We start from the raw sequence: 14,311 nt of genomic DNA, 5'->3' as shown, positions 1-14,311 counted from the left end.
GGTCAACGTTAACAATAACAACTTCAACTCCGAATTCTACTATACAGGCGTATATACGCCTATGAAGCGCTATAGAATAAAGTATAAATGAGTTCATATAAGTTTGAGCAAGTGAAACTGACCTGTTGTGTTGTGAAAAGTCACGGGCTACGGCAATATCGTGGTGAGCCCGATCTTTTAGCAAGCAGCCACTAATGGCTGCGATGACAACTTCCAAGAAGCGCAAGCGCGAGTTAGATGACACTCAAAGGGTGTCCTTTGCGCTCTCAGACCAACCTGCAACGCAGCTGGGTCCTGTTCTTGGTGAGTGCAGATGGTCGTCACAGTCAAAGCTTTTCAATTTAAGCAAAGTCGGTGGTGCCACGTCCACTAGCTAATTTCCCCTCCGTCAAGCCTACAAAATCCACTTCTTTCAAATGTTATAAGGCACCAACACAAAAGCCGGCGACAGACAATGAGGAAATGCCGTTTGTTGAGATCCCGATGTTGATTGCGGGCGAGACAGAAGCCGTGGATTTTTACTCCTCTGAAGAAACACGACGGGGTTCACTGGGCAGCAGGTGCGTGCATACACTCCGCGTTCATATCTGAATATTGGGTTCTCATGTCTATCTTTTCATCATTTATTTCGCAGATACCTTGTCGGAATTCATAATAAACGCACTGGCATCACCACCCTTCGAGCTGCTCCGTTGCACATCCTCACACACGAAGTTAAAGCCCTAAAGGGTCTTCAACCTGCTGCTGTCTCTACTCTTCAGCGGCTTGAGGCTCGCGCGGCACTTGGCGAAACGTTCGGAACCAAAAAGGCGAAACTAGCCATCCGCGCGCAAGAGCGCAACAAAGTCGATGTTTCTGCAATGGAGGGTGTTGCAGATCACCTCCAAGAGAGTATTCTGAAGAACACATCTACACTACCATCGAAAGGTTCACTTTTTTCTTCCCTTCCATTTTCATACTCAATGGTCTCTAGAGGAAGCAAAAGCGAACGCGGACAGCACTCGTCTAGTTCCACAGTACGACATCGATGCTCTCAATCCAAATGACATTTATCCCTTGCACAACATGGTTCCCAAGCCTGAATGGAAGGCACTGTCCATTTCTGCTTACATGAGTGCAGGCGGTGGAGCCGAGCGGGTCGCTCTTCTGCCTTTCAAGCGTTCCAACTGGATCAACGACCATTTGGCGCTTGCATTTACCTCTCCCTCACCAAACAAGACCACTATGTACGTAGAGGTGTTGTTCATCACCAGAGTCTACTGACAGTGATATTTCCAGAAAAATGCTCATATACATCTCGACAATGATCGCCTTCCACAAAGCCACCTTTAAAGATATCAACAAGGACGCCATTCAACAAAAATTGTCGATGGTTCCTAGCGTCGTTATTGATGGGCTTCTATCACGGTTCACAGAGACAGCACGTGGGTCCATGGAGTACGTTTTTTATACCTTCCTTGGGGTAGTGGCCCTCATAGTTTCCCAGGGCACGAAAGACATCTGAAAAAGGAACTATGCTTCTGACGCACATGTTTGCATTATGCCTTCACGTCGATGATTTTGCGACCGACACAAGCGTTCTCGCCGCTGATTTGAGCATGGAACCGGCAAAGTAAGTCTTTCAGCAGCAATAGTCACGCACCAAGCTCATGCCTTGGCAGAGTCAACACGTTATTCAAGTCTCTAGGTATGTGCAGACTAATTTCAATTGTCCTTATCCCTCACCGATCGCGTTCGCTTTGCCAGGTTGCAAAATTAACAAGCTAACGCAGTCCGACTTGAAGCGTTTGGGTCTGCCCGATTCTGCGGGAGAGATCAAAAGGGCCATTCTAAAGACACCTCTAGAGTTCCCGAACCCCCGGATAAGACGGCGGACGTAAAATATTAGTGCCTTTACTCGAGGTCATTGCACTAGAGTGCCTGATCCTTACTTTCTTCCACGGAGTCGAGGAGATATTCACTAGGCCTGGCAGGTGTTGAAACAATAGTGTCCAAGTAACGAAGACTGGTGCCTAGTTAAGTCTACCTCACGGCGTCTAGCACTTAGTACTTAGTATTTTAACATCGACGACAGCACTCGCTGATAAATCTGCTGACTTCGGGTACTATTGCGTCCGCCGCACTAGTACTGTATCTCCTATTCACCTGATGCTGGCGGTTATTCGTACATACTGTATAGAAGACAACAGCATTTATAATTAGTGAGGAGAGAACATAGCAAACTCCAGTAAGATATCAAGGCGTAATTTTTCTTGCAAGTTCTGTGGCAGTGCCATGAGAGCACGGAATCTTTGTTTTTCTAGTCTGGGTATTAAACTGTTACATATCCTACACACGTACTGATGTGGAACAAAACGAGATTACTCGACACCTACACTTGACCCTTGTATCGTTGCACCTCACGCCAATTTTATTACTACCTTTCCGACATGGTGCTGGCTCTCGAGATACGCAAAAGCCTCAGTAGCCTCCTCGAACGAAAAGACTTTGTCTACCACTGGGCGAATTTGACGCGCTGTAAGTAGTCGGTTCATGTCCTCAAACCTGTCAGTCGCCTGTCAGTACAATAGAGATATGGAAATTAGATCATACTGTTTGACAGAGCCAATCAAAATTCCGCGAAAAATGATCGTCTTCAAGATCGCAAGGGTCACAGGAATACCGTTATCGCCCTATATGATAAGTGGCATTAATGGTACCGATAAAGATGCAGATATGAAGCGTACCCCGGACACGAAGCCGATGATATGAATCCACCCAGCATAGCGTACGGCATTGATAGATTTCAGTATAGTATTGGGCCCTCCGACCTGCATCACGCTCGATTAAGTTCGCCGCAATTGTGCATTTTTGGGTAGACTGACTTCGATGATGTGGTCAACGCCACGACCGCCGGTCTAAATATATTAGGCGCGCTAATGTGAATGTCATAAAAATAAACATACGATGTTCAAGACTTCTTCGTCCCATTTAACGTTCTTCTTGTAGTTGATGGTGTGCTGCACGCCCAATTTCTTTGCAACTTGTAATTTTTCATCAGAAGATGACGTGACAATGACGATAGCACCAGAAGCAAGGGCGAATTGGGCGGCGAAGCTACCAGATCCGTTTGTGCACAAGCCAATATTGTCAGTAAACTGTCACATACATTGAAACACCGCCGGTGCCGAGAACAAGAACGTAGTCTCCGCCTTTGAGAGGAACGGGTCCAAGACAAGCGTTGTAAGCTGTCAACGCCGCGCATCTAGCGAAGTCTGAGCATGTCAAGATAAGGACAGATAGTCGACCTACGGAAGAGTCGACCCTTCTTCATATGAAAGATATTCTGGGATGCGGACCAGCGACTTAAATAGACACTCGCAACCAATAAGACGCTGAAATGAAAAGAACACATACGTGAACGGGGACATTGATGTACTCCCGAAGCACACCATCAATGTGGCCACCAAGTCCGGTCAATTTGATGTCTTCAGTGACATCGCCATGAATATGGTCCAGTGCGAAGTTTGGGCAGACACGATCTCCGATTTTCCACCCTTTTACCTCTTCCCCAAGTGCAACAATCTCACCTGCGCCATCAGAGCAAGGAACGATGTCCCACTTTTGCCTGTAAGATCAGTGTTAAACATGAATTTCAACTTAAAAATAATACTAACTGTGGGTAAATTCCCTTGGAGACCATCAAGTCACGAAACTGCGGGTACGTTGAATCTCTGGGAGTTGAATACTTAAATGAAGACAGACCTGCAGGGAGACGGCATGTATTTTGACGGTCACCTCGGTAGCCTTCGGCTTAGAGAGAGTCGCTGATTGAAGTTTCAAGTTCTGATAGCCGTCACCCTACCTCACCGTTTGTAAGTCAATGTCGACCTCTGTTAGTAAGTGGACAAATGACGCGTACCTGGGTGCGATATTCACGAGAAATAGTTGGGAGAGACATCACTGCTTCAGCTGTGTGCGTCACGGTGGGGTAATCTGGTGGAAGATAGGATGTCAATTCTTGCAGACTGCCACTTACTTATAGTGTAAGAATAAGGTTGATGATGGAACCGAGTGTGTGCGAGTTCGTCCTAGTCCGCCTTGACGGCACCTGCGCATCGGACTAGCACATACTTTTGGTGTAAGAACAAGGTTAATAATGGAATGGAATCAAGTGCTTGATGTGAGTGCGTCCCAGTATAGGTTACCGTCACGGTATTGTGTGAAGGCCGCTACAACCGATAAGTGATGCGCAGCTGGCAAAGCGCAAGTTTTGTACACTTGGATAACAGTAACACATTTTCCTCCAAAGTCAAATTTCAGGGATAGAAATGGTGCAACGGAGTGCATAAATATTTGAAGGGGACTCTGGTAGGCGTTGCGGCTCCCCAGGACCCCAGCTAGGCCTACTAGGGTAAGGTAAAGGCCCGGGAAGGTTAGGTACACTTGCGATTCCCGATTCCCACGTGCTTAGCACGTGCATTACCAAACCTCCCAAAATCGCAGAACCATTACATAACTAAAACCTTTTAACCGACCCTTAGTGAGTTAGGCCTTAAACTTGAAGCTTCAAGAGAAAGCAACCCTAAGAGGGAAGTAAGCCAGCCTTATTAGTAACAGTATCGGGTGCCGGGTGTCGTTTGCAGTCCGGCGGTAATAAACCAGCAGCTGTGCTCAAGCCGGGCTGCTCAAGTCCATGCTTGATATCCTCGGAGGTACAGATATTGTTATCGAAGATCGGATATCTCGCGCAGAGTACATGATCATTGTGTCTGTCCGGAGAGTAGTGCGTCCGGTATGCAAGCCGAACCTTTACGCCGTTCATACTCGGCGTGGAAACGGAAAGCTCAATCCAGCTTCATCTATCAGACGGCGTAACGGTCATTCCAACAGTGGTTGGGCTGGGGCTGAGCGTTAGCTCGGTTTGGACGCTGACGAGATTGCCGCTCGGGTGGGCGGGAAACAAGCTCGACAGGCGGACTGTCGGATGACCATTATATGCGATAAGGTATGAAGCTTTGGATACGACGACGGGTATGTATGTACGAGTATTCGAGATATAATCGAATATAACAAGAATATAATTATAGCTGTAACGATACTGGGAGTGGAGGGTGGGCGAAAATACGAGAACGAGCGAGGATATTTGTGTAGGTACGAGCGAGTATGATGTGTGGAACGGAGAAGAGAACGACGAAGAGAGGAAGCCGAGCATTTCGCTCAGCTGGACGTGTGGTGCCGGTTCCTTCCGGGCACTCTGGAACCGGCACCTTTCACATGGCCACTGCGCCTGTTGCGCTAGCTGTTACTGCCGGAAGAGCAGGTCTTCGGAAGCTACCTACGTAACGGCTCCGTCAAGGAAACGACCCGACTGCAAAACACATGCCTTTGTGCTGTAACAGTCGGGAAAAGCCTCGTTCTAAGTTCCGGGGGCCTTGGGATCACCACGGAAATGAGCAACATGACGAAATTGATCCGTGAGTTCAAATGGCCTCATGGCCGATGCGATACGGAAACTCTAGTATGCAGGTGGGAAGATGTCGACCCACCTTGGAACCCCCTCCACGATGAGACTTGTCATCGATTAGTTAACTTCATAATGCTGAGGGCAGTGGCTTTTGTGACAGATGTTAGTGCAAATCAAATGCGGTTTGGTCAACCAAATGACAAGAACCGAATATACTAATGCTTATACTCTGGATAGTGTATACCTGTAGTAAAGTAATATCCACATGTACAATTTGTAAACAAAATAAATAGTTCATCGTCACAAAAAAACCACATACGCTAGACCTGATTCAGGGGTTCGTAGCCTCTTCGACTAGAGCCCATACCCATCCGCATGGTGAGCTTGCCGAGTAGACTCTTACTCCTGCTGCTGTGGGAGCCTTCATGATCGTGCTCAAGGTCACCCCGTTCCGCTTCCTTCCGTCTCTTGGCCTCCTCAAAACCTTCCAAGGGCACATCATACACCTGGCCATACTCCACGCCAAGCTCCTTGCCCATGGTCCAGAAATCCCTGCAGTTCCGTACAGCTCCGAAATCAAATGGATTGCGTGCATGCGAGGTGAGTCCGCGTGCAGCACGTCCACGTGTGAACCGGTCAAGGCCAAGGAGGTTAAGTAGAAAAGCGGTACATGTTCCGGGTGCAGTGAGGGCCCCGCAGAAAGTGTGGCTATGTGCCTGTTTGTGGGCACCAGCCTCTGCTTCGCTGTCGGTGTCGCCATTCTGCTGGTGAGCGCCATGGTGGTGCCGATGTCCCATCTGGACACCGGCACTTCCACTGCCAGCAGCGAGGGTACCACGACCGCCCATGAAGCCGAAACGCCCGATGTTGGAGACCTCGAACGTTGTTAGCTGCTTGGTCACTTGCCAGTATTGTGTCACAAGGAGCACAGAAGTCCATGTCAGTTGCAGGGCTGACCACAGCGAGACGCAAAGAAGGAATGCATCCTTCAAGGCTGGCTCGCAGAGGATTGCGGAGCAGTCAACGAATTCGGGCAATGATGTTGACAAGAAATCTGTCATTGCTCAGATGAGACTCTTCAGAAGGACGATGATCAAGAACATACATTCATAAACAAGGTAGTCAAACAATACGATGTCGATGACTAATGTCGAGACAAAGAGTAAAAATTGCCTGTGGTTATTTGCCCCAACTACAAACCGCGTCAAGGTTGGAGCGCCACTATTCAAAGAACTTTACTTACCACAATTCCAGACCCATGGGCAATGGCTATGACAAACGGAGTTCACTTTTATAGCTCTCTCAGAAAGGACAGGACATACTGATCACTTCGCGCTACACATCGATCACAAACACGACAATGTTTCGACCGTAGGGGTTTCCTTGCCTGTGCAAAACGTCGACATTAGTTTGCATCTTACAGAATTGACACGCACCATGCATTGTATGCAGAATGTTTGCCCATTGAGTCTGCCCTCTGAAGCAAGGTCTTCGATGATCTACAGTCTCCGTTACCATGTACAGATTCATTCTAGAACGCTGATATACTCACTGCCTTCAATTCTCCATCATGTGCTGGCCGGGGGCAAAGACCTGGGTCCAAAGTAACGGCACGGAAGAAGTTATACAAACATAGACCAAAGATGATTGCGAAAGCCAGGTGGACAAAAGCATGCGATTCTGTCTCTGAAATGATGTCAGCCCGCGACTGTAAAAGTATAACATATAACGTACGCTGCACAAGTCGTGTTACCCAGCAGTAACCAACCCACAGCATTGACCCTGCGATGATGCCTGCGAAATATGGGCTTTGGTTTACTGTTCCGACGTAGGTGTTCTTATTCAAGAGTACCCGGGTTACGATCTGCTTGTCATGAGCTATCGCATGGTCATGGTAAATTTGTCGCCACTTACATGATGCATGGCAAAAAACTCAGCCATGGCGAGTATAATACCGGTATACCATGGCAGAATAGTAAGCGTTGTAAAAATAAAATATAGAAACAAAGAAGGCAGAATGAAGATAGCGATTTTGGTATGGCGCTAGAGCTGGATCAGACATGACAGAGGAATATCGAAGGGAGTGAACGGACCTCGTTCAATGGTTTCGCTTTACCTATACCATGTTCTGTCAAGCCACCCTCTTCCATGGCTCTCTTCCACGCGCCTAAGCTCTTTAATTCAACAGCCATGTCTCTTGGTGTACGGCTCTCAAGATCTTTTGCGTGTATGTCTGCCCCCATTTCAATGAGGCGCCGGAGGATAACTCGATTACCTCGGACCACAGCCCAGTGTAAGGGTGTAAGTCCAGCATCATCTTTCAAGTTAGGATTCGCGCCGTGTTTAAGCAGGAGATCCACAGACAGCGCATCGCCTTGATAGGCAGCCCACATCAATGACGTATGACCTTGTAAGTCGCGAGAATCGACATTCACAGGTTGATGCAATAAGTAAAGGAGCGGCATTACTGATGATGAGTGTGTCACGAGGTGGAGGGAGTTGTAACCTTGGGTGTCAGCGATGGTTGGATCAGCATTGTGGGATATGAGCAGTTGCACGATGTAGAGGTATCCATTGCGAGCGGCCCATTGCAGGGGGGTAGCCTTTAGGTCACCCCCTATTGCGTCTATTTCCGCGCCCTGTTCTATGAGATAGCGGCAGGTTGCAAGCTGGGCATTTATTGCTGCCCAGTGAAGAGGAGTGCTGCGGACGTTCATGAGTGTGGCAAAAGCGTTTGGGTTAGGCTTACACGTTCTGGTCATCTCTGTCTGTGACCTTGCACTTTCCTGACTCTACGAGCTCACGAATGGTATCGAGATCCCCGCGTTGTGCTGCCGAGATTATTTCTGCCTGTGTGACCGTTAGTTGGAGCCTGTAAGAGTGGACTAATACTAATTACCACGGGTTCAGCTGGCGGTTGAGAGTAAGATAAATTGGTTGCGGTAGCTTGCTCATGAACTACTTGAGTTGTAGGGTCGGATTTTTTGGGTTCATTCATGTCGTTCGTGCGGTCGTTGGCTGTCGTGGTCGTTCGCTCACGAGCTGAATGCTACCCACGTGAGTTTATGACGTGACGACGTGACGTGACTACCATCAATAAACCCTAAGCTCGGGTTAGGGTTCCACGACTTCTCACTCCCTTCCATGACCGCCGCAACAGAAGTGTTCCTGGTAGTTGCATCAGGGTATATCCCCTGTCTAAATAGCCCTGGGCAGATTTCTCACTTATATTTTTGAAGAGGCCTTCTGTTCATTAGTTGTCGCATCTTCTTGCAAAAGAAGTTGTACAAGGACCTTCAACAACTCGCCCCGCAAGACACGTTGCCAGGGTCCGCAGTGACTCCGCAATCAAGTAGCACACAACCATGGCATTCAACACTCGCGCAGACGTGTTTCTCACTTTGCTTTTCTGAATGCAGTATCTTATTCTGCATGCTCATGTGCCAGGGTTTGGATTGGTTGGAACCGAGGTGTGTCATAATTCGATTGTGCAAGCGCTTGGCTTTCTGTAGTGACTGAGTCGGCACGGTCATAACAGAATTCGCCTTCTAAGCTGGCGAATAGCATTATTCCTTCTATTGTTCACGATGCTTTTACTTGTTCCCATGTCGTTCAGCCTCATCCTGACCTACCGGCCTGGTGAGATGCCATATTCCCTCCTGTCTACCCAACCGTCTTCTAATGGTCCCAGATAATCCAGGTTTTGTACAATCTCGTGCACTGCCAATTCGTGTTGCTTTTGCATTAGCACCTGTGGCACTTTTTGTATTTGCCCTTTCATATATCCCACTCCCCGCTGAGCTACTCTTGTACAATCCGCTAACAGCAGTGACTGCACGGCTGGTCACGTTGGGAACCACAGTCCTCGGACTACTATCTGGACTCGGTGCAGTTAGTGGTGCATGGGGCATCATCAATCGGTCTCGGTGAGTGGACGGCTCGACCAGTTGTACTACTATTCAACTTGTGAAGATCAACGCCATCTGCGTCATCTATTGCGTCCGCTGAAAACGCGCTTGAAAGAGTAAAGAACGATCTACGGGATCGTTCTCGTGACTTGGATGACTATGCAAGCTCAAAGGTACTGTAGGCCAACATAAGTCGTCACACTTTGTCTCAAACATTTTAGCCGCAACCAGATGGATCGTGGCTGTCACGCATGTCGTTCAAACGAAATGGACGTACGTATGATCTATCTGTTTCTTCCGAACCTGAATTCACATTGTCGATTCTTCTTAAGAACAAAACTCGATCCAACAGGAAGTTATTGGTCTTCAAGCTCTTGAAGAGCAAATGAGCCTTCGCGTTGTTGCTCTCAAACGCAACCGAATTGCAGCAGAGTATGCAGAGTCGTTCACGGGAAAAACCATCACGTGGTCATGGGCAGTCTATTGTGTCTGCCGAGTATGTAGTGTAAGTGGTCTTCCCCTCGATTGTGAACCTTTCAGTCATGTTTATCCCAGTCAGCCTTCAATATTCTCTCTCCGACTGTGTCAAACTCGAGTCCCTCTTCCGCATCATATGGAGATATAGTTGCGCACGTACTTGCATGGCTATTCTCTTTTCTTCCCATGTCTGCGACAGGGAATGAAGGAAAATCACAATTTGATATTCCATCTCTATCAAAACAAATAAGTCTTTCCCTTGTGGGCGTCATCATTTTATGTTCTCTCCGCTTGGTGCTACGTGGTGTTACCAGAGTGAGTTGTCTGTTGAACATTCATTTCAGCTATATATTGATGGCACACAGGTATTCCATGTCACATCACGTAAAACATCAGCATCACTGATGTTATTGACCCTCGCGCAGCTCATGGTATTGACGAAATCTTCTTTAACGTTTCTCACATGACTGAACAGGCACCTAGGGCATATATCTCCTGTCGACTCTTGTCCAGCTTCGCACAACCTTTCCGCCCACAGCATCCCCTGTGATAGGCGACTCTCAAGAACCCCAGGGTCCGTCTGATGATAGCATGAACTTGTTTGCGACGCTGCCAGAGTACTCGCTATTCGGTGGCTTGTTTGATTGGTCATTCCTGATCGGTGCAGCAGGATGTGCATTTGCTCGCTGGGTGAGAAGTTCATTTGAAGGAGACGACTTGGATGTGTAGTCCTCGAACATTCATTGTACATGTACGCAATTGGCCCATTATTTGGCCTTGTTGAATTCCCAAGGCTGATCGATCGACGTGCCTGCCTAATCCAACTAAAAGTCTGAATCAGGGGCCCGTGCACGGGTAGAATCTCATATAAAAGGGGGCTGTGAACGACTTTGAATCCTTACCACTCTGGCCTTTGGCTTAGATCAAGTGTAGTATCTGTTCTTAATAGTTTAACCACTATTATGAGGGCACCGCCCTCATTCTTTGGTTATCAAATTTTTGCCGCCCCTGTTTCTCCGAGCTCTGCTTGTAACTTGGAGGACATGATGACCTTGCCACTGCACTATAGGCTGGTGTCGTCGGGGGATTCTTTGTTTATGTGATCTTGTCTTCTCTTTGCTATTGAGTCTATCCATGGTCCCTTGGCCATGTCTGGTCCATAGCAAACAGAATATCATGATTGTTTCCTTCGTTGGCGTATATACATTTGCATGGCTCATAGCGAAGCCGGCTGTGGTTTGATATGTACTTGCATACGTACTTCCAATGTACTAGAAAATTTCGTCCATGTGCATGAGAAGCCCCTGGCTGTGTAGTACCTACGCTAGCCCACGTACGTATTATTATTACATTCGCTTGCTCCAACCACTTAAATCCTCTCAGGCAATGAAGTACATTCGATTGACCTGATACATTAAATACATCCTGACATCCCCGATATTGTTGGGCAGTTATCTTGTAAAATTGTTCACGTCCTTGATTGCGAACTTGCAAGTACTTCAATTTGTGGATGAATAATGTCTATTAGATCATCGATGGTGCGCTTCCCCAGACAAATCTCGCAAGAGTAACACACCCTTCTTTTAATTTATGGCCAAGGCTGACTGAGCGCTTTTTACATACCCACGTCTATTAATGGTTTGGGCTAGTGCTTATCTTGAAGAACACGAGCAACCTTTGACATACACATCGATTTTTCGGACCGCTGATACAAAATTGATGACTGCCCCGACAAAGCCGTATCCATGACACAAATATATTGACCTGGGAGCACGTGTGTCCTCAATGTTCAGCTGGGTATTTAACACGTCGCAGGCTCCAAAGACAGACCAGTAGAAACATGAGTCTTTTGAAGATCCCCTTCCTCGTAGCCTCAGCCATTGGCGTCCAAATTTCGTTCACTACTTCTTCTCCGCCACCGTCATCTGAAGAGAAGCTGAAGCCCACCATCTTAGAATCTTCCTTTAGCTCCGGTATGTCGACTTTCATTCTAGAGCTTCTCAAGGTGTGTTGCCCCTGTACTGTCTGTATGAATCTGTGAACAGTATTACAGGTTAGCGCATATACAACACTGTCTGCCGAAGCGGCCAACATCATTGCCATGCATATAGATCCCTCGAAAATTCCGGGGGGGATCTACGGCGCCCGCGAAGCTGTGCAGCTTCTACGCTCTCTTCATTCCATGCCAATCACTCCCACGTTTCTTGCGTGCAATCTTGCCATCGTGATTGGGGGCATGTTGAGGTTTTACTGTATGTCGACGCTAGGAAAGTTTTGGAGCTTCCAACTCAGCATCAGGAAAGAGCACAAACTTGTGACGAATGGGCCGTACTCCGTCGTCCGCCATCCAAGCTACACCGGTTGCCTTCTCCAATCTGTTGGTATCATCGTCATGTACGGAAGCCCAGGGTCGTGGATGTGGCAGTCTGGGATTCTACAAGTGCCTTTTATGACAGCGCTAGCGGTCGTTGGCTGCCTCATATATACATTAGCTGTCTGGGTTTCCATCAACCGACCTGCTATAGAGGACAAGATAATGCAACGTGCTATGGGAGAGGAATGGGAGAACTGGGCGGAGAAGGTGAAATATCGATTGCTTCCTGGGGTCTATTAATTATCTACATATCGAATGCTGTGTTTGCTTTCCGTACCGTATTGTGTTGATTTGTATTCTATAGGAGTTGATTGTATGTCACTGACGAGGCATAGGTATGATGACACGAGGTTCGACGCGGCATGAATGAGCTTCGACGTGGCATGTGCCATGGTTGACTATAGGTAAGTGTGAATGTTGATATTAGTACAGAGACTGCGAAGATGTTTGGGAGAACTTGTCGTGGTATAAGTGGTGCTTAAACGAGGCTCGACATACCCGGGCCATTGTTGAGGCTTGATGTGGTGGTGGAGAATTTTAGGGTGGATCGAACTTGACAAGGTGAGGTCGAGGCTTGATGGAGACAACACTTGACACTGCATCTGAAAACCAACATCAGAATCTAGATGAATAAATTAGAGGTAATACGACAAAACAGGACTAACACAAGATGCACACTAATAGTATGGACACAGAGGACAAGCACTGTAAATTTAGTGAGAAGTGAATACATCCCTCTAGGGCCTATACGCAGGCAGACATTCATACGTTTTGCATACGTTGATCATTAACGAGGATTCAGAATTTCAAAGTGTACCTAGTTCTACAGTGCCGCGTCACATATGTCGCGTCACAGGCGCGTCACGACCACGGCAGGACCCGCCTAGCGCGCGGTCCTAGATGCTCACAATAGACAGGCTACTACATACTTTTTGAAGAGACGCGTCCACTCAGCTTCAGCTCCAAGGAATAGTTTTGTGACTTTCCGATACGATCGGATCACTGCAGTGTCATGGGGCAAGATCAGACGTAACTTGAAGTACGTTGTGGATGCTTGTCAGACACACAGTGCCGGGGCACTTTGGGCAGACGTGTACATTAGGCCGCTGCATACATTGGTAAGCGTGTATCACAGCTCAGCTCAGCGCCCTGTGCAAGGATATAAAACACGGGCCCCCCTCACAAGGATGCACCACCATAGCTTTTTTTGCATTCTTGTAGCCCCACTCAAAGATGGCTGCAGCTCAACAAACTTATCCTGGCAGCGAACTCGATGCCCTGTTTCTCTCCTCATCTTCCCCACCGAATGTACTTTTCTATTCACGACATTAGACTATACAGTGCTATTGTGGGACCTCGACAATGGACAACTCGTCAGTTCGCCTCTACAGCATGCAGAACCAGTTTACTCCGTATCGTTGTTGGAAGATGGAAAGCTACTAGCCACTGGCTGTTACGACACAAACACGTACACATGGGATGTCGCTGCAATTGTCAGAGAAGCTGGCCTCGACGACCTACTTTCGGATTCAAAGGTGAGTCGATATGACTGTCTATTGTATATTCTCACAACTGAATGCGCTCTACCTGGTCAACAAGTCAGCACTCCATGTACGTGACACCTTCATTAAAAGATCTTGTTGTTCTCACTATATATGCTCTAGGATACTACACGACCTCCAGTGCAACGACGTCCGCCTAATCATCGGATATCCCAAGGTTTCTTTGTTGGTGTCCGACCAGATCGCTCCCATGTATGTCACCACTATCAATTCGGTTTTGTTTTCCTGACCTTCATGTTCTCAGTCCTCCGCACGAAGCCGCTCCCACTCCTCAGCATCACCAGGCAGCACGCTTCTCAGCCGTCTATTCCACCGCAACCGCAGCCCCTCTGGTGCTCATGCTACGTCACCATCCTCCCCTCTCGACTGGGCTCGAAACCTTGTAAAACAGCGTGGGCGAAGTGGTGAAGGTACCGAGTTGCAAGGGTGCAGCCCTGCTGTTGAAGTTCCGTATGCGAAGGGCAAACGTGTATGTTCTCTCTCTCTCTCTCTCGGATGTTCACTGGCAACTTCATCTAATACCACATAGAGAAATGCTTCAACG

At 47.8% G+C, this 14,311-nt stretch overlaps 5 protein-coding genes across 5 annotated transcripts; 3 read left to right on the top strand and 2 right to left on the bottom strand.

Moving 5' to 3' along the window:
• Positions 1–194: 194 nt before the first annotated feature.
• On the top strand, positions 195–2,233 carry HD556DRAFT_1530603 (Rpa49 subunit specific to nuclear RNA polymerase I; the record flags this gene model as incomplete). Its single annotated transcript, XM_041309459.1, has 8 exons — positions 195–303; positions 347–560; positions 635–927; positions 974–1,226; positions 1,279–1,437; positions 1,487–1,612; positions 1,662–1,687; positions 1,747–2,233. The coding sequence occupies 8 exons, from the start codon at positions 195–197 to the stop codon at positions 1,878–1,880; spliced, it is 1,314 nt and encodes a 437-aa protein (XP_041154643.1). The 3' UTR covers positions 1,881–2,233.
• Positions 2,233–4,419, bottom strand: HD556DRAFT_1410481 (uncharacterized protein). Its single transcript, XM_041304150.1, has 11 exons — positions 3,902–4,419; positions 3,745–3,840; positions 3,657–3,694; positions 3,397–3,607; positions 3,292–3,344; positions 3,149–3,244; positions 2,946–3,096; positions 2,865–2,897; positions 2,727–2,810; positions 2,593–2,672; positions 2,233–2,544 (listed from the first exon to the last, which is right to left on the bottom strand). The coding sequence occupies exons 1-11, from the start codon at positions 3,938–3,940 to the stop codon at positions 2,400–2,402; spliced, it is 1,026 nt and encodes a 341-aa protein (XP_041154642.1). The 5' UTR covers positions 3,941–4,419; the 3' UTR covers positions 2,233–2,399.
• A 945-nt stretch (positions 4,420–5,364) lies between these two features.
• On the bottom strand, positions 5,365–8,483 carry HD556DRAFT_1410466 (uncharacterized protein). The gene is made up of 12 exons (XM_041304149.1): positions 8,346–8,483; positions 8,196–8,296; positions 7,540–8,149; positions 7,361–7,489; positions 7,181–7,310; positions 6,999–7,132; positions 6,883–6,945; positions 6,769–6,833; positions 6,690–6,715; positions 6,552–6,638; positions 5,766–6,500; positions 5,365–5,690 (listed from the first exon to the last, which is right to left on the bottom strand). Exons 1-11 carry the CDS (start codon positions 8,442–8,444, stop codon positions 5,767–5,769), a joined length of 2,178 nt encoding a protein of 725 aa, XP_041154641.1. The 5' UTR covers positions 8,445–8,483; the 3' UTR covers positions 5,365–5,690; position 5,766.
• Positions 8,484–8,564: 81 nt separating this feature from the next.
• On the top strand, positions 8,565–10,666 carry HD556DRAFT_1410461 (Abscisic acid G-protein coupled receptor-domain-containing protein). Its single transcript, XM_041304148.1, has 8 exons — positions 8,565–9,085; positions 9,138–9,372; positions 9,419–9,527; positions 9,576–9,627; positions 9,687–9,859; positions 9,910–10,146; positions 10,197–10,262; positions 10,315–10,666. The coding sequence occupies exons 1-8, from the start codon at positions 9,034–9,036 to the stop codon at positions 10,558–10,560; spliced, it is 1,170 nt and encodes a 389-aa protein (XP_041154640.1). The 5' UTR covers positions 8,565–9,033; the 3' UTR covers positions 10,561–10,666.
• Positions 10,667–11,670: 1,004 nt separating this feature from the next.
• HD556DRAFT_1410454 (Isoprenylcysteine carboxyl methyltransferase family-domain-containing protein) lies at positions 11,671–12,641 on the top strand (the record flags this gene model as incomplete). The annotated part of the gene is made up of 2 exons (XM_041304147.1): positions 11,671–11,804; positions 11,916–12,641. Coding segments are annotated over 2 exons (664 nt in total), but the record flags the coding sequence as incomplete, so codon positions are not given.
• Positions 12,642–14,311: the final 1,670 nt, after the last annotated feature.

This window comes from Suillus plorans (assembly GCF_016647745.1).
Source record: "Suillus plorans strain S12 chromosome Unknown HD556scaffold_81, whole genome shotgun sequence".
Taxonomy (NCBI): domain Eukaryota; kingdom Fungi; phylum Basidiomycota; class Agaricomycetes; order Boletales; family Suillaceae; genus Suillus; species Suillus plorans.
This window is presented reverse-complemented; position numbering and strand designations above follow the sequence as displayed.